The sequence below is a fragment of the Balaenoptera acutorostrata genome, chromosome 5, assembly GCF_949987535.1.
Source record: "Balaenoptera acutorostrata chromosome 5, mBalAcu1.1, whole genome shotgun sequence".
NCBI classification, from domain to species: domain Eukaryota; kingdom Metazoa; phylum Chordata; class Mammalia; order Artiodactyla; family Balaenopteridae; genus Balaenoptera; species Balaenoptera acutorostrata.
The window spans coordinates 125,507,996-125,526,626 of record NC_080068.1 but is presented as its reverse complement, the minus strand read 5'-3'; the positions used below and the strand labels follow the sequence as shown (position 1 = coordinate 125,526,626).

At 35.7% G+C, this 18,631-nt stretch overlaps 1 protein-coding gene across 4 annotated transcripts in view; it reads right to left on the bottom strand.

Annotated features, from left to right (window-relative positions):
- Positions 1–18,631, bottom strand: part of AFG2A (AFG2 AAA ATPase homolog A) — a 331,389-nt gene that overhangs the window by 238,739 nt on the left and 74,019 nt on the right. For all 4 annotated transcript variants that reach the window (XM_057546786.1, XM_057546785.1, XM_007172386.2 and 1 more), the window contains exons 11-13: positions 18,036–18,245; positions 1,851–1,904; positions 64–143 (exon numbers count right to left, since the gene is read on the bottom strand). In XM_057546786.1, the coding sequence (XP_057402769.1) occupies positions 64–143; positions 1,851–1,904; positions 18,036–18,245 (344 nt within the window). The remainder of the gene's footprint in view (positions 1–63; positions 144–1,850; positions 1,905–18,035; positions 18,246–18,631) is intronic.

The window sequence follows — 18,631 nt, the reverse complement described above, 5'->3', positions numbered from 1 at the left end:
AATTTAATTCCTCTACACTGTAATTGCTAATATTTAATAGCAGTCCTATTAAATATTTCTTACCTGCCCCTTTCAACTGCTAAGGCATCAAGTTCATCAAAGAAAATGATGGAAGGAGCCACTGCTCTTGCTTTTCGGAAGATCTGGTGGAAAGAGTGCTACATTAGCTAAAGATCAGCAAATTCCAGAAAACTCCATAGCTAGTTTTAGTTTGAAAATTATATTTAGAACCAAATCTATTATGTACCAGTCAACCAGCCCAATCACTTTGTATACAACCTGTAACAGATGTATACGCACTTCATAATGGACGTAAAAGTATCCTCTTCCATGGTGCTTACTTGCAAACAGAGACAAGACAACAACACATATTCTTAGAAGTGTGTAGGAGACAATTTGGTTAAGTTATCAAACAATCTCAGTTAAAATCCCACCTTCACCACTTGGTAGCTGTGTGACCTTCAGTGGGTAACTTTACTTTTCTAAACTACGATTTCCACATCTCTAAAATGGAGATTATGATAAATGCCTGCCTCAGAAGTTTAAGAAATGAATTAAAAAAGAATGCAAAGCACTTAGCATAATGCCTGGAACATTTATCTAAATAAACACGTTTTTAAAAGAAAAATCATAAATGTATAAAATCAGCCAAAGTTTAGCATATAAAATACCCATAAACCTAAAAGTCACACACTTTGCTCATTTCTCTGAAGACTGTATGGAAAAACAGCTAAAACTTGGAAAAGCATAGATAGGTTAGACCTGAAGTCAATCAGACTATCAACATCAAAGACTGGCCAGACAGCCACGGGGAAAACATGTGGAAATGGGCTAGAAAACAGCATAAGCATAAGCTTCTTCAGCATAAGCAGAAAGAAATCCAAATGTGTGTAACCTGTAACCTAGGCCCCCATTTTCTGGCCCCAAGTATGATGACCATAAAAATACACAACAGTCACCAAAACCTTAATATTAATAAACACCACCTTTTTCATATTTTAATCAATGATGGTGCTATCATTATCAGTTAATGTTTTATATGATAACCATCATCTACATTTCAAGAAAAAAAAAAGAAACAAAAAGTAACAAATTTTTTTCTCAGATGCAAAACAAAGTATTCTAATCTCTAAGACTCTTGGTTGATACCCACATATGTCATAAGTGGAGACCATCCGTTCCACTGCTATTTATGTGTTCCTGTCCTTGCTTAGCTTCTGTGAGGATACAGGGTGCCTGTGTGAGGCAGGCCAATCTTTGCTTGGGAAAGCCGAGACTTGCGGTCAAACTGCTATAATTACCCCCACTTCAGTGCCTTGATTTTGCATGAACTTCCCAGTTATGCAGCTTCAGCAATATGGAGTAGCCAGTAGGCCAGTCAGGCACTGGCTTTAAAATTTAAGAGAGAGGAGGGGGATGCACTTTCTAAATCACCAGTCAAAGGTAAAGCAAATAAAATAAGAAGAGTACAGTGACATTTTCATATACTAATAAGCTTATTTGATTTAAAGGGCTACCTGGTTTAAAGGATTTAAATCTCATTCTGACATCATGCATTCTTTGTTAAGTTTAAACGTATCCTTATTTTTTTTAATGAAACGCTGACATTTGTTAAAAAATATTTGGTAAAACTAAAGGCTGGAAATATTATGATGTTTAAAAACAAAAACAAAGAATTGTAGATGACCAAAATTGCATTTAAAAATAATATTTGCCTGAAGAAAAAATATACCACTAGAATTTAGATTTGGAAACTTCAAAATCTATAATCCCAAACAAAACGGAAACCGTACAGGACAGAAGCCTGGTTCTCCTATGCAGAGTTCCACTCTAAGACATAATCTTCTTACCTCTCTAACTGCTCTTTCAGATTCACCAACATATTTGTTCATTAATTCAGGCCCCTGATTGAAAAGAAAACAACTGTTCAGTGTCTTTATAAATCCAAACACATGTATGTCTTTCAATAAAAGAGAAGATACACACATAAAAGAAAAAGAGGAAAAAAATAGACAAAAATCAGCTTTTAATTAAAATAGTTCCTCTAGCATGCTTATTTTTATTGGGTGTTATTTATGCCTCAAAAATTAAAGCCATTCTGTATTCCAAAAACTACACATCAACACAGTGACTGCGACTAAACATGATAGTTTAACATCTCATTCATCATCTGTCTACCCATCCATCCATATTTTTACTATATATCAGGAATGGTGCTAGGCATTGAAGATAGAACAGTCTAATACTAGATCAACGGCCCTCTCTGACAAGAAGCAAGACCTCAGGGCTAATTCTTTTTACGACTCCATGATAATCCCTGAATACGGAATGGGAATCATGTAATCAATGACATTATCTTACAGTCCCTGAGTATTTCCAAAATAAATGCTCCTCTCCAGCTCCCTCCTCTCATTTGACTTGGCCTTGTAGATGCTGACTTTATGGATCTGCAGGGCCAAACGAGCTCTTCTCAGCCACTATCCCAGCCAAAGGAGATAACTCCTGCAGACAAACATCTTAGGACCACCAACAAAGCTAACCCTCAGTCAGTGTATCACATTGTGACAAAGACAATGACCCTTGTTACCCTCCGTAGTGTCTATTCACTCAGCCTCTGTCTGAATCTCCCTTCAGATATCTGCCACTCAGCACTTCATCCAGTTGATGGGAAATCTCTTTTCTCTTCTGTGTCCAGCTATTTTAGAAGGGGTACCAAGAATGAAAGGTGTGGACTTCTAGTAATAAAATCTACCAGTTTTTACTAACTGGCCATCAACAGAAGAATCCTCATAAAAGTGGCTGGACTCCCAGCAATAAAGCGCTTATCACTGATTCAAAGATACACTTCTTTTTGGACATTCAACATTTCTGAATAGTAAGATTTTTCTTTCTTAAGTACCTCAAATATTATGCATAGTATGAAATGGTAGGCTTTCATTCTTACCACACACCTATCTACTTTCTCATGCTAGTTATCACATCACAAGAAGTCATGGGATTAAAAAATAAATAAATAAAATAATAATAATAATAATAATAATAATAATAATGCTGTCCTGAGAACCACAACTCTTCCCTTCAGATACTGGTATAAAGTTTATTGTACAAAATGCCAGATGTCTTTCTCGGCTATGGGCTTTCACTCATTGTTCTTCCCCGCATCTGGCTTCTACTGACACCCTTCCCCACACAATTCCAAACCCATTAGACATGTATGTGTGTGCTTCTCTCTCTGCACACGCATGCGTGTACACACACACACACACACACACACACATTATTTTGAACAAGATTCATGTTCTATCCCAGGCAAATTATGGGTCCCAACAATTTACGGGATATAACTAGACACTAGCTTGAGTATTTCCGAAACAAAATACACCAATTAAATAAAAATCGGACTGATTGAAGCACACAGGCAAACCCTAGCAGAATGTCAACTAATGCTACAAATTGGTACAGGCAACAGTTAGCTTCAGATAAGATACCTTATTACAAAGATAATTGTTATACTATATAGCATGGCAAGTACTAGGATAGAGGGATGCTTAGGTGCCACTGAAACATAGAAAAGCAACTGCTTAGAGTCAAGGATGTTCCTAGAGAAAGTAACACTTCAGGTGAGTGTGCAGTTGATTTACCACCCTCAAAAATATGAAATACATCAAGACCCAGAAATAAATCAAAAAGGTCTCTGATGAGCTAAAACAGGTGTTGATATGCACTTTAATGGTAGAAGAGCTCTTAAGATTTTAACTTAGAGTTCATTGGCTTTTTCAGTTATATACAAGACTAACAAACGAGTTTGAACTGATCTAAGAATTTATAACAGGTGGAGCTTAGGGGGCAGAGAGAATGCAGCGACAGTAAGGCTACTTAAAGTGGGAGGCAGGAGCATGTCAAAAACAAGTTTAAACTTTATCCTGTAAGCAATGGGAAGAGTCTTAGGGGAGTTAACTGATAACAGGTGTATAAGGGAAAGATGATTCTAGACACAATATAAAGGATGGTTTGGAGTAACATATGAGACCAGAATGGCAGTTATGAAATTCTTACAACAGCATAGGTGAGAAAAGATGAGGCACAGGCTTAAGGTAAAACAATGGAATGGAAATGAGAAGAGAGCCACATGAACTATTTAAAAAGATAAAATCAACTTAATTTGTTGTGAGTAGCAAGATGTGAAAGAGATAATAAGAGGTAAGGAATACTGGGGCTTCCCTGGTGGCGCAGTGGTTGAGAATCTGCCTGCTAATGCAGGGGACACGGGTTCGAGCCCTGGTCTGGGAAGATCCCACATGCCACGGAGCAACTAGACCCGTGAGCCACAACTACTGAGCCTGCGCATCTGGAGCCTGTGCTCCGCAACAAGAGAGGCCACGACAGTGAGAGGCCCGCACACCGCGATGAAGAGTGGCCCCCGCTTGCTGCAACTAGAGAAAGCCCTCACAGAAACGAAGACCCAACACAGCCAAGAATAAATAAATAAATAAATTAAAAAAAAAAAAAAGAGGTAAGGAATACTAATTCAAATTTGACTTATACTATTTCTGATGTTCACAATGACTTAATTCATGAAGGAAAAAAGGATGCTCAATATATTCAGTGTAGCAACTCTCAGAAATATGTATCTCATTAAAAATATTTCATCCAAGATGATTAAAATTAAAAACTTTGTACTCATAAACATAAGTGCTAACATTTATTGAATATTTCCTATGTGCCATGAACTGTTCTAAGCAATTTATATATATATTAATTCAGTTATGTAAAATGACAAAGAGACGCAGAGCTACTATGATGACTTTCCATCTGTGAGTAAATTAAAGATCCACACAAAATCAAAGGCAGGGAAGATCAGAAACAAATATCTAGCACCTTAATTTCTTTGCTGACATACAGAGGCACTGAATCATTCATTTATTCATTCAAGGAATATTTATTAAGTGTCTATAATGAGTTTATGGTTTAAGAGATTACTAAAATAATCTTATTCTTAAAATATAACAATAATTATATTCTTAAAAAATAAAAATACAGTGAGAAAAAAATATCACAACTATATAGAGAATGCCACGAAGAGAAGCAAAAATAAAACCAAGATTCCTTCCAGGTAAAGGAATCAAGGAATAATCCTGAACAGCAATGAGATCACAACTATGTCAGGTCATTTAGAATGGAAGGAGGGAGTTAATAAACTAGGATAGAAAACTAGAAGCTAACATAAAGGAAACGGTCAGATATAACAGAACATGGAAAGAGAATTTCTGGAAGCCCATGGACAAAAAAAGGTTTCAGGGCAACATGCTGGGAATAACTAGGTGTAGGGTGAGAAGCACAACACCACAAGGGACAGAGAAAAGGCAGTGTAGAGCTTGGGAGCCATGGGGTGGTAGAGATGGGGACAGCACAGAAGGACGAGGGGACATCAGTACCGGGGTTTGTGGTGGCAGCCACCTAGCATGAGATGTCAGAGATCAAGAGGGGTAAGGAGACCTTCCCCACAGAGGGGGGCTCACGATGAGGTAACACTCAGAACTTAGTTTCTAAATTCTCCATCCAAAGGTATGTAAATTGCTTTAAGAATCTTATACATAAAGTGGTATAGTATTATTTGAAGGTAAATTGTAAATTAAGTGTGTATACTATAAATCCTAGAGCAAATGTTTTTTTAAAAAGAAAAACCAAGAGGTTTAGCTATCAAGAAAATAGGGGAGATAAACTAGAATACCAAAATATACTCGACTAATCCAAAAGAAGGCAGGAAAAGGGGGGAAAAAAGAATAGATGGGACAAATGAACAAAAATTACGGGCATAAAAAAAGTCTTTCAAATTACAAACACGCCTGAGGAAAGGAAGATAATCTTTTAATATTTTTTATACTACCTCTACAATGGTGTTTCAAAGATATTGAAATTTGATAATATGGTAACAATTAAATAGATTAGAACATATGGGAATCAGGGTAGAACAGTCAAGGATAAGAGTAAGAAAAGGATAGGAAGAATAACTCAGAGTTCAGGCTGACAAAATCCAGCTGCTCCAAAGATACTGCCATTCGTCATGTTCAGCTGAGTTATCTGATAGCATCAATACAGAAATCCTCAAGTAATGAGAGGCGCAATTTTATCTTTCTCCCTGATTCTTTGAGTACTCTAAGTTGATGCATTAGTAAATTTTACATAACATTAACAAGGTTAATTATAACGTTCCCTTCTCCCCCCAAAAGAAAACTCTCATCTATTTCTTATGTGTGTTTTCCTCTTCTCTTTAAAAATAATCTTTTCAAAATTATTTCAGAGTAATAAATTATACATACTGTAAAAAAATTAATATTTGAGGCTAATTAGGGGGCAGATGCATGAAAAGCATAACTAACATTTAAAGGTACTCCTACATCTGACTGAAATTTACCAACAACCAAGGAATGCATAAATTATCTGTAAGCAAACAAAGTTATTAAGAAAACTTGCTTTGGACAGTGTTTTTGATGACTAAATATTATTTACAATTAGTATGTCAACTGTTTGTACATCGATACTTAAATGTCTCCAAGCAATCATATTTACACAACAGAATTGTTTTGAAGCTAATTCCCCAAAGATAACTACAGAGAGACCTTATCACCAATGATTTAATTATCTTAATTTCTTAAATAATACAATCCCAAATAGCTTTAACTTGAATAAAGACAAACAATGAAATATTAGTAATGCCGAGGCACAACATTCTCACTTTTTAAAGGATAAAGAAATAGCAACAGCTTAATACCAAACCAATTTTACAAACTTGTTTTTAGACACAGGTTAGACTATACAACAGAAACACAAAATTTATACTCACAACTATCAGTAAGATAAATAAACCTGGAGGCATTTTCCCAAGTGTTGTGGGATTGAGGAAGATAAAATGTAAAGGGCCAGAGAGTAAATATTTCAGGCACTCTGGGACTCATACAGCCTGTGTCACATATTCTTCTTCTTTTAAACATCCCATTGGAAATGTAAAGTTCATTCTTAACCAGAGGGCTAAACTAAAATAAACTGTAAGTTGGATTTGGCCCCAAAACTGCAGTTTGCTGACCCCTGATCTAATCTCATACAATTTGAAATAGTTCATTTCTGACAATGAGATCAAAAGTCACCAAAAATATCAATGACACAATTGCTGAGTGAAAAACCTGGACTTCAAAACATTGAGAGAATTGATCAAATTATTAATGAAAAAAACAATGACCATTAAAAAAAAAAAAGCAATTTAAAAATAGCTAGTAATGTTTAAGTTGTTCATGCCCAATGACAAACTTCTATTTCCAGGTATGTATACCCTAGAGAAACTCTTGTACAGACACACACGAAGATATGTACAAGAATACTACTGAAGCATTCTTTACAGCAACAAAAAAATTAAACCTGGAATCTAAACATTAATTAAATCTAAAAATTCATTAACATAAAAATGGGTAAATAAATTGTAGGGTCCTTATAAAATATGAAGGGCTGGACTACAGAGACAGTTTGGCAGCAGGAAGACCAGCAAGAAAGTTATTATACAGCCAAAATCCACTGCCTTGTACACTTACAACCAAGAGTAGAGAGCTCCTAATGTTCTGCCAAATTTTCAAAGGTCATGGAACAGTTGTAATTTTCCCCATTGGGTATTAAGATCATTTTGCATGGTTTCAACTTGCATGACCATTTTTAGAGCCCTGCACTACAGGGCAAAACAAGGTCTGCCCATTTATAATATATAACATAAATTATACTTTTACCCAAAAGGGACTATGAACAAAGAGTTAAGAAAGTAAACAACAAAACAATTCGGGCCCATTCAATAAAACAAGCTTTAGATAATCAGGAGAATGGATTTTTGTTGGGGAGGGGTTGGGGGGGTGAGGAAGGGATAAGAAAATTTTACGCAGAATTTCATTCAGTTTACGGTGACTACTTAGGCAAATGTGACCTAATAAAAATCAGAAAGGAAACTGCTGGTGTCACTGTTACTTTATTATCATGCAAACTCTGTATTACTGTTACTGTTCTTCTAGCAACTCTCCATAAAAGTCAATGGTGTAACATAAAAATAGTAAGCCAATGAAGACATTTCCTTAAGCAGGCAATATACTTAATACATATATACTGCCTTCTAATTATCTGGCTTAACTGAAGGAAAGTGGTTAGAGAATCCGGAAAAATGATTACTGTTCTCCACAGAGCTGACTCTAAAAAAGATGACTTGAATATCGATGTTGGAAAGTACAAGATTATGATCATCATCTCATGATCTAAGAACACAATATGCTGCTAAAGACAACAGAAAGATTAACATGTTTTTAAAATCTGATGTATAGGCAAACCGACAATATTGTGTTGAAAATGTGAAAATATGGCCTACAGCCTTAAACAATGAAGGGCCATTCTACTACTACGTAGAGGTGGGCTACGTATCGAAAAACCCGTGGATAACAAAACAGTGCTTTTTCTCCAAAAACAAAAGAAAAGAAAAAAAAAAATCAAACAGATTTGAAAATCTAACTTAAGAAGTTAGCGCTGTGAAGAAAATCTGGGTTAGAATAATTCAAGTCAAGTATTACTAACAAGTCATAGCAGTAATGAAAAGTACTGTAAGGCCTCTAGAGAACATGTAATTTTGTACAGAATTGCATGCTGAGGAATCCTACCTGGATGACTGGCTTAAAAATGCAACCCCAGTAGCTGAACTGATATGTTACATAAATCCAGAATTCCATATGAAGTCTAGGCAATATCATCCCCAAGGAAGGTTATTTTGAGTTTGAAGTTCAAATTGCCAAAAATCACTGTATTCTGGTACAAGTTACAAAAGATTAAAATCACTTTCAAAGATATATACTACATTTTATTCTAACACTAACAGAAAACTTAAGGGATCATAAGCTGTGCTGCCATACTTTTTTGTTCTATTTGAGGTCAAATATAATCCAATTCTTAAAATCAGAGGAAAACAGCAACTAGCATCAGCTAATTTTATGAAATCTTGCTAAACACTTGATATGTATTATCTCCTTACTGCTTACAACACTCCTCTGAGGTGAATAGTTTAGCCACCAACAGGCAAAAAAGATAAGCAACAGATTCGAATATAAGCGTTATGTGAGCTACTCATAGAATGTTATTCGTGGAAGGGTTTTAGAAGAATCATTTACTCTAACCTATCTCACTTAACACCTGAGGAAAACAAAGCCCAAAGAAGTTAAGTGAAATGCCAGAAGTCCCAGAAAAGTTAAATGACAGAAATGATGACAAGAATACAGGATTTGAGTTCCCAGACTACCTTTTCTAAAAACTATGATGTCCTCTGTTTTCCAAGTTCTAAAAAAAAAATAAAATTAGAAAAAAAAAAAAAAAAGGAAATGTCCACTTAAGATTGTACATGGTACCAACAATTCAAATTCAAAGGTATTGTGGGAAGAGATCAAGTGGCAAGGGCAAATTCTAACTCTCAATAAATGGCTGCTAGCATGGGTTAATTTGAAAATAAGGATTTTATTGATAACCATTACAGACAAGAGACCATTAATATCTAATTATAAGGGTTAGGTACATACAGTACGGTCTATGAATCCCACATTTGCTCTTAAGTTATTTAACTCTTTTAAAAAATAATACATGAATCCCTAGAATAGATAAGGTTGATGAAACCTGATAAGGTCATTTCTCTTCTAATTTTACTTACCAAAATAACTATGTTATGTTAGTCCTGCCACATTTCGCCTGCCTAGGTAAGTGCTTCATTGATAAGTGTGACCAAGAAAACCACCAAAAGTAAGTTAAGTACCATAAATTGGCTTGTTTTGGGGTAGTGTTATTTTTAATTTTTCCATGACCAAGATCTCAAGTGTTCAAGTTTATAAGACAACAAAAATAACATAAAAACATGTAAAAATTTGTCCAACTGTTCTGTTAAATCTAGTGAAAACTAAACCTGACTTATCTTTTACTGTGTTTCAGTATTTTACACCGTATCAGTCACAAATTTGAGTACAATATTTATAGCTCATGCTCTTGCAATTTTGCCCCTTTAATCACTACTGGGTTTTTTCCAGTCTTCTCAAGGGCTTTTTAAATGTGTCTGACACCTGCCTGTTGCTTTTGGCTATTACAATTCAAATCAAGGTTTTATAAGTTCCAGAATGTCTAGGGAAGGCAAGTTAACCCAAGCGTTAACTATGGTTAAATGTTATGGAATAAGCTCATAAAAACCCAAAGTCACATGAGATAGAATTATATATATGCAATGTGAGTAAAGGATCTTGAAAATTAATAAAAAGTACAGCATCAGCACACAGAGAAGGCCATTTTGGGAAAGCACTTCAGAGTTTGAAAACAGGCATTAAGTACTAGGCAAGAAATGCCGTGGGCAAGTAAAAACCCCTAAAAAGTGAGAGGGTCTGGCAGAGAAGGGAACAGAATTCAAGCTGTTTTCTCAAAATGTATAATACAAACCTTCCCAACAATTCATTTATTCAAGAAAAGAAAATGACACATTTCTTCAGAACTTACACTGTGGGCACCAAGCTGACTACAGTTAAGCTAGCTATAAAGTTTGCTTGTGCACAGCCCCCCAGAAAAATCCCTTATATTATTACTGACCACCCTCATGACTCTCAATCTCCTTTACTGACTACTGTGCACAATCTTAAACACGAGGTCTCAACTTCCATGTTTTAATCTCTAGAAATGACCTTTCTCTTGAGCTACAAACTCGTAATCAACACCCTTTTGGACATTTCTGCCATATTGTTCTAAAGGCATTTCAAACTCCAGGTATCTAAATCCCAATCTGGTACCTGCTCTCCCACCTCCAACCTACTTTTCCTCCTCACATGCTAACTCTTCCTAGAGTTGAGGTATTTCCCTCTGCCAGTCATTAAAAGTAAAAATTTTAATCACCTTTGACTTCTTTCTCATTTCTCACATACAATTAATCATCAAGGTTCTAAATGCTATCCATTTCATTATATCACTTGCTTAGTCAAATGTCTTTCTTACTAAATCATGAGTTGGCAGATAGCAAGGAGACCATCTAATGCACTTTGTTTACCATGTATAGTGCCAGACATACAGAGGTGCTTAATATACATTTGAGTTATTGTTGCAATAGTAAAACATTTACAAATATTTTTGAAGTATTATAGACATGAAATTGTAATATTTATTTCAACCCCAATTAAATTTCATTCAAAAGAGATTTAAAAGAAGGAAAAAATAACTGATCTCTCTCAGCTGAAATACACAAATAAAAATTAAACTGACACAACAACAAAATGTTCTATTATTAAGTAAACTTCTTGGAAGTGTAAAAGCATTCTTTTCCTTCTAAATTTCTCTAGGTCTTCTTAGATTCCAAATACTAAAGGTTTTGCTATTATTTGTTATATATATTGTCATTTTTTACTTTTAGCCACATGTTATAGAATATTTTCATGTCAAGACATTAATCTGATACAAGCCCAACTCAAAAAAAATTTATTAACATATACGGTTTTAATATATGATGTCTCAAATTTAACATGTCAGCTTATATGGTGCACAAAATTTAAGTAAATTCAATCTAACTTCTACATAATTTTGTGATACTGACCATGGCACAGTAACTATTCTATTTGTCCTAAGAAAAATACATAATTATTAGTTATTCCCTAAGAGCCATTCAAACATTGATAAAACTAACTATATGTCTTTATTTAACATGGATGCTAATAACTGTCAACTTAAGAGTATGGGGCACATAAGACAACACTATTTGGAGACATCAAGATTTTTTTAAGTTGAAAAAAAAAAAAAAAAAACCCTAACGGAAATTAAACAGAAACTCAAAAGGTTTCAGACTCCAGATGAGCCCAAATAGCAATAAACTTGCGGAAGGAGAATAAAGAGTTAGGGTCCACAAAAGGCATGAAACTGGACATAGTTCCTAGTGAGACTCTAAATTAGAAGCTGTACCCAGGTGAAAGAAAAAATAACTAAAACACTAAAAGAAAGTATTCTTTATAATGTTGGGGCCTGGGGCCAGAACCAACACACCTTTATAGGCTTCAACTCAGAACTGCAGTAAAACAGGCAAGCTCAGGGTAGCCTCAAACCCAGTTTCTCCAGCCAACTTCCTCTCAGGGCTCTTCTCAGTCGCTTTCCACTATCTTGTGGAACATGAACAGAGGAGTGATGAATAGGAAAGGTCTCCTCCAAAGCCCTCACCCAAGGAATCGACAATCTCCCTGCGATTCCGCTCCCTCCCTGCATTCCACTCACCATGTACAGCGCAGTACAGAACACTTGAGCTGGCTTTTTTTTTTTTGGCCGCACTGCGTGGCATGCAGAACTTTCCCAACCAGAGATGAACCTGTGCCCCCTGCAGTGGAAGCTGGAGTCTTAACCACTGGACTGCCAGGGACGTCCTGAGCTGGCCTTTTCAACTTCAGTTACATTCACTGAATCCAGACATAATATGTATGCCTTGATACTGACCTTAGAACTCTTATTTGATTAACAGACTTTTTGGTTTTGGTAAAGTTTAAGGTTTACAGAAGAACTGAGCATACAGTACCAAGAGTTCCCATATACTCATCCCTACCCCAACACACACTCAGTTTCCCCTATTCTTAACATATATTAATATATAATATAGTATGATACATTTGTCACAATGAACCAATATTGATACTTTATTATTAACTGAAGTCCACAGTCTATTCAGGTTTTCTTAGTTTCTACCTAATGTCCTTTTAGGATCTGATCCAGGAAACCACAACAGTATATTTAGCTGTCCTGTCTCCTTGGGCTCCTCTTGGCTGTGACAGTTTCTGAGACTTTCCTTATTTTTGATGACCTTGACAGTTTCAGGAGTACTGGTTAGGTATTTTACAGAACGTCCTTCAATTTGGGTTTGCCTGATGTTTTTCTCATAGGTAGACATGGATTAGGAGTGTTTGAGAGGAAGACCTTGGGAAGAAAGGATCATTCTCATCGCATCATACACGGGTACATACTAACAACATGACCAATCGGCGCTAACCATGATAAACTGGCTGAGGTAGGCTTCTCCACTATCAAGTAACTCCGCCCCTCCCTCCTCTCCATAAGGAACCCTCTTGCAAGGAAGTCATAACTATATGCAGCCCACACTTAAGAGTTAAGTAGTCATGCCCTCTAAAACTTCTTCACTTACATTTTAAATATAATCCTCTCAAAAGGCCTATAGAGATGAAAAAACTAAGTCTTAGAGAACGCATTTAAGGTTACAGAGCTAAAAAGTGCTAGTGTTAGAAATCAAACCAAAGCTATCTGAATCCTAGCTTAATGCTCTTTTCATTGTAACACACTCAATCTCAAGGGCACAAATTATATAGTAATAGGTAAATTTCAAGCTTCACATTATTCAACCACTAGTCTTTTTCCCTACACTTCCATTTAATTCATCAGGTTCCTGTTTCTTTGGCAGTGTTTACCCTTTCTTATTAACTCAATTAACTTCCACTCCAAAGCCATGCTATTTTCCTCAGTTTTCTTTGTCTGAGAGAAACAAAATTATTTTTTAAACTAGGTCCCAGAAACATCTTTCCACATCTCTGAACCTGCCCCACAGAAACTGCCTGAACTACCTTCTCAAGTAATTTGGTGTAATTAATGAAAAAAAGCACTGGGAACTAGTTTTATTTTTTTAAAAAAAAGGAAAATGGAAGACTGTATAATACAGTGGGGTTTAGTGCTTAGACTCTGGAGTCAGAAAGTCCTGAGATCAAATTTCAATTCCATTACCACCACTTTGACTTGGAAAAGTCACTTCACCTTCTTAAACATCACTATCCTTAGAATCCTAGAAACTAATCTTAAAGCATTCAGTATGTAAAAGAGGTATCTATGCAGTTTTCCACGCAATATCTGCAAAATGAAAGCTCTATGATTTATAGACTAGCCTACATAATTTTTTTAAAAAAAGTTTAAAGATGAACTTGGAACCTACAAAGTTCAAATTATCTTGTACCTTTGGTAACAGAATAGTAGGGGATCTGGTTAAACAAACAATAGTAATTATTTTGAATTGTGCACTGCTTTCAATAAAATACAGGTTTTTCCTGAAAATGGGATGTATTTTGCACAATTCCTCTCTGAGACAAGTGTCAGAAAACGTTTCCCCCAAAAGTTAAGGATATACTAAGTTCATTACATTCTTGTACTCGCCAATACAGCTAATAAAGGACTTGCTGAAAATCCCTGTCAGAGGCCTAATCACCCTTCTTCCAGAATCAGTAACAGTTCTTCATAAATTAAAGCAGCCCAGCCATTCAAGGGTAATTAATCTATTGTAGCACTCCAGACAAAAAGCAAGCGAGAAGCAGAGAGGAAATTTCAACTGGAAAATATTTTGACGTAATTGACCCAGATGACAAACTAAACTTAAGCGTATGTCAAGTGCTACAGTCTGCACAAAAACACATACAGATGCCAAAGGATATTAAGAGCCCACACAAGCCAAGGTGAAGTCTTAACTCTGAGTAGAATATAAATCTTGTAATCACTGTTTAGAAAAGATGCACAGGGGAAGATAAAGGGTTCTTTCATAAACTCAGAGAAAGAAATGTTTAAAGTTTTAAAATTCTTTATCTTCGGAATTAAAGGTAATCACCATTGCAAAAAGTGTTAGGGAGTTTATTCTTTCAATACATCCAAAACACTTGTGTTTCTCAATACCAGAGTCTACCTATTTTTTTCTGATCACTTTCAAAATGTGTGAGATTTGTTATTTCAAAAAGTTCAGGGCTTCCCTGGTGGCGCAGTGGTTGAGAGCCTGCCTGCTAATGCAGGGGACACGGGTTCGAGCCGTGGTCTGGGAAGATCCCACATGCCGCGGAGTGGCTGGGCCCGTGAGCCACAATTACTGAGCCTGCGCGTCTGGAGCCTGTGCTCCGCAACGAGAGGCCGTGATAGTGAGAGGCCCGCGCACCGCGATGAAGAGTGGCCCCCGCTTGTCACAACTAGAGAAAGCCCTCGCACAGAAACGAAGACCCAACACAGCCATAAATAAATAAATAAATTTAAAAAAAATTAAAAAAAAAAAAAAAAGTTCAAATTTAATTATAACACTTAAATCCCACAGAAAACAAATATCTATGTTGGAAACAAAAGACAACTTTTTCTTTGTCGGAAAATAAAACTTGAAAGAATACAATATGAATTCCTAACTTCTTTGACTTGATATCCTCATACATAAACGGTATGATATAGCTATTTTAACTCTTCTCATAAGCATTAATCAGACCAAGATGAAAGGACCAATGAAAATGCATAGAAAAGCAAATTTTTTTGTGTGTTCCCAACTTTTTCTTTTGTAATTTTTAAACACATAGGAAAAGTTGAAAGAATAGTAAATGAACACCCATTGTTCACGTAATATATCCTCCACCCAGATTCAAAAATTGAATAATACTGTCAAAGTACACTAAATTGTATAATGAATAAAAGTCCACATTAAATAAAAATTAGTAAGTAGGATATGTAATAATCCCTAAGCAAGTACAAACTCAATTTATTAAGAAAATTTCTTAACATCACTTATCTTTTGTGTGTGACCTAAAAGAATTAAATAGTTAATGAAAGGTGCATATAAGTTAACACATAGTTGGTTATTTTACATGAAAAAAGAGTCTTCCTCATTTTCTCATCATGAAAAAAGACAAAGGTGAAACTGTAAAGTTATGAAAGGTTTCATATGCAAAAGCAGTAATAAATATATTTCTAAGTAATCCTAGGATAGGCCAGAAAGCAGTCCTGGTAGCACCTGGAACTGTTATCTTGGATCACAAAAGAGTGAGATACTAATTTGTAAGGAAATATATGTGCTCTTTCTTCCTTGACATTCAAGTGTAAATAACTGTGAGCTAAATCCTCATTAAATAAGTTTTAGATTTCCAGTAGACAGGAAAAATTCAATTATGAATATACACTGCAGAAGGCAGGCACAGAAAAATGGAGATGACAGAAAAAAAAGAGTAGGAAATGCCAGTAAAATGACCATTTCCACTACCACAAGATAAGAGGACAAGGACCAAAGAGAAACCAAGATGTCTCTGGAAATTTCAAAATCACTCATTACTCCAACATTTAAAACTGCAACCTTTAAAACTATGGTCATGGGCTTCCCTGGTGGCGCAGTGGTTAAGAATCTGCCTGCCAATGCATGGGACAAGGGTTCGAGCCCTGGTCTGGGAAGATCCCACATGCCGCGGAGCAACTAAGCCCGTGAGCCACAACTACTGAGCCTGCGCGTCTGGGGCCTGTGCTCCGCAACGGGAGAGGCGGCGACAGTGAGAGGCCCGCGCACCGTGATGAAGAGTGGCCCCCGCTTGCCACAACTAGAGAAAGCCGTCGCACAGAAACGAAGACCCAACACAGCCAAAAATAAATAAATAAATAAATAAAACTATGGTCATGATTCAGCATAACTAATCATAGTGAAAATGGTCCCCTCCCCAAATCCCTATCCAATATCTTCTACAAGATAATAAAAAACAGGCAAACACTAGTGATTGTGAAGATACTGATTCTTAAAAAGCAAATAGCCTAAATACATCTAAATATCATTCCACAGAAAATTTAAGTATAGCTAATCCTTGAAAAATGCGGGGGTGAGGAGCTCTGACCCTCCATGCAGTCAAAAATCTAAGTATAACTTAGTATAACTTACAGTTAGTATAACTTAGAGTCGGCCCTCCATTTACACAGTTTCCCCACATCCACGTATTCAACCCACCTCAGATAATGTAATACTATAGTTTTACTATAGAAAAAAAATCCACATATAAGTGGAACCACACAGTTCAAACTCACGTTGTTCAAGGGTCAACAGTAAAGTAAAACACTGACACTCTGAAATAAGTTTTATACGTTCAACCTGCCAATGATTTCAATGTTTTAAGATTAAAAAAACATACTTTATTACAAAAAATATTCCCTGACAACATCAAAATAAATTATCATGTACCTTTTCTGAAATGACTTTGATAGTTAACATATTTAAATATGTATTTTTGTGATAAAGTCTACAGAAATGGATTTAAGGTTTTATATACACATATACATATATACTAAAATATATATATATATTTAGTAAATGGATATATTATCATGTTACACAGAAGTTAGTAACAAAATTAATATCTAGTCCTATAGTAAATGCAAAACTACATATCAGGTAAGATAATCTATCCCAAGTAATAGGGCAGGGCAGTAAACAAATAAAATATGCATGTGTGTGTTTCAGAATATAAATAATGTATATATATCTTCTGACTGGGAAAGTGTTTTTAAAACATTTATTTTCGGGGACTTCCCAGGTGGTCCAGTGGTTAAGAATCCGCCTTCCAATGCAGGGGACACAGGTTTGATCCCTGGTTGGGGAACTAAGATCCCACGTGCCACAGGGCAACTAAGCCCGTGCTCTCTACAGCCTACGTGCTGCAACTAGAGAGCCCGCATGCCACAACTACTGAGCCCATGCACTCTGGAGCCCATGTGCCACAACTAGAGAAGTCCACGTGCTGCAACAAAGAGCCCGTGTGCTGCAACTGAGCCCCGACGCAGTCAAATAAATAATGAATTTTTTTTTAAATGATTTGTACCATATAAGGTATTTGATTTCTTTTAAAATATTGTGTTTGTAAATATTAAATTTATTAAATTCAAATGTATAATTAAGTCCTGGCTAAACAAAAGTGATTAGTACAATTTAAAAATGTACTAAAGAAACTAAAGAAAACTGGTTTCTATTACACACGTGTGTAAGAAATATTGAGAATCAAGAAACTAAACCATGATTTGCTGATTATAGGCACTAATTTATTTATCTCCCATCTCCCTATATTATATTGCCATCGATCTCAAATAAAAATCAACTACTCCTTAAGATGGCCTTTTATGCTCTCCTAAGGGTAGGAATCAGAGGATTGGACAGGGGTGCCTAGAAGACAGAGTCGCAGTTAAAAAACTTAACACCCTACCTTTACAGCTAGGAAATTCAGCCCACTCTCATTGGCCAAAGCCTTTGCAATCATTGTTTTAGAGCATCCAGGAGGCCCATACAAAAGAACTCCTTTAGGTGGCTGAATACCCATTTGGGTGAAAGACTCTGAATGTTTCAAGGGCCATTCCACAGCCTGTTTCAGCTTCAGTTTGATATTTCCCAGTCCTCCTATATCTGACCAGGATACCTGCAAAACAAACAAACAAACGATAAAAAATTTTTTTAAATATATATGCAAGAAGGGAAACAGAACTATTTAAGAATCAATAATTTCCTAAAAATAATTTCAACGGCATCAAGAAGTAAATTAGGAGTTTATGAAATGTGAGCTGCGTATTATAGAAATACTAAAGAAAAACAAAATGTTTCTGTTTGCCAAGACTTGTATAAGTAACTGGTTAAATGACTGAACATTCTGGTAAGTCTATATTCTATTCTACATGGCTGTAAAAACTAGCTTTCATCTGTTTGAAAATGGTTTGAATCAGTGATCCAAGGTCTCATCTATATATCTAAGTTCTTATATTTCTTTTTTAGCAAAATTACTTTTAAATATACTTCTGTAGGTCCTTA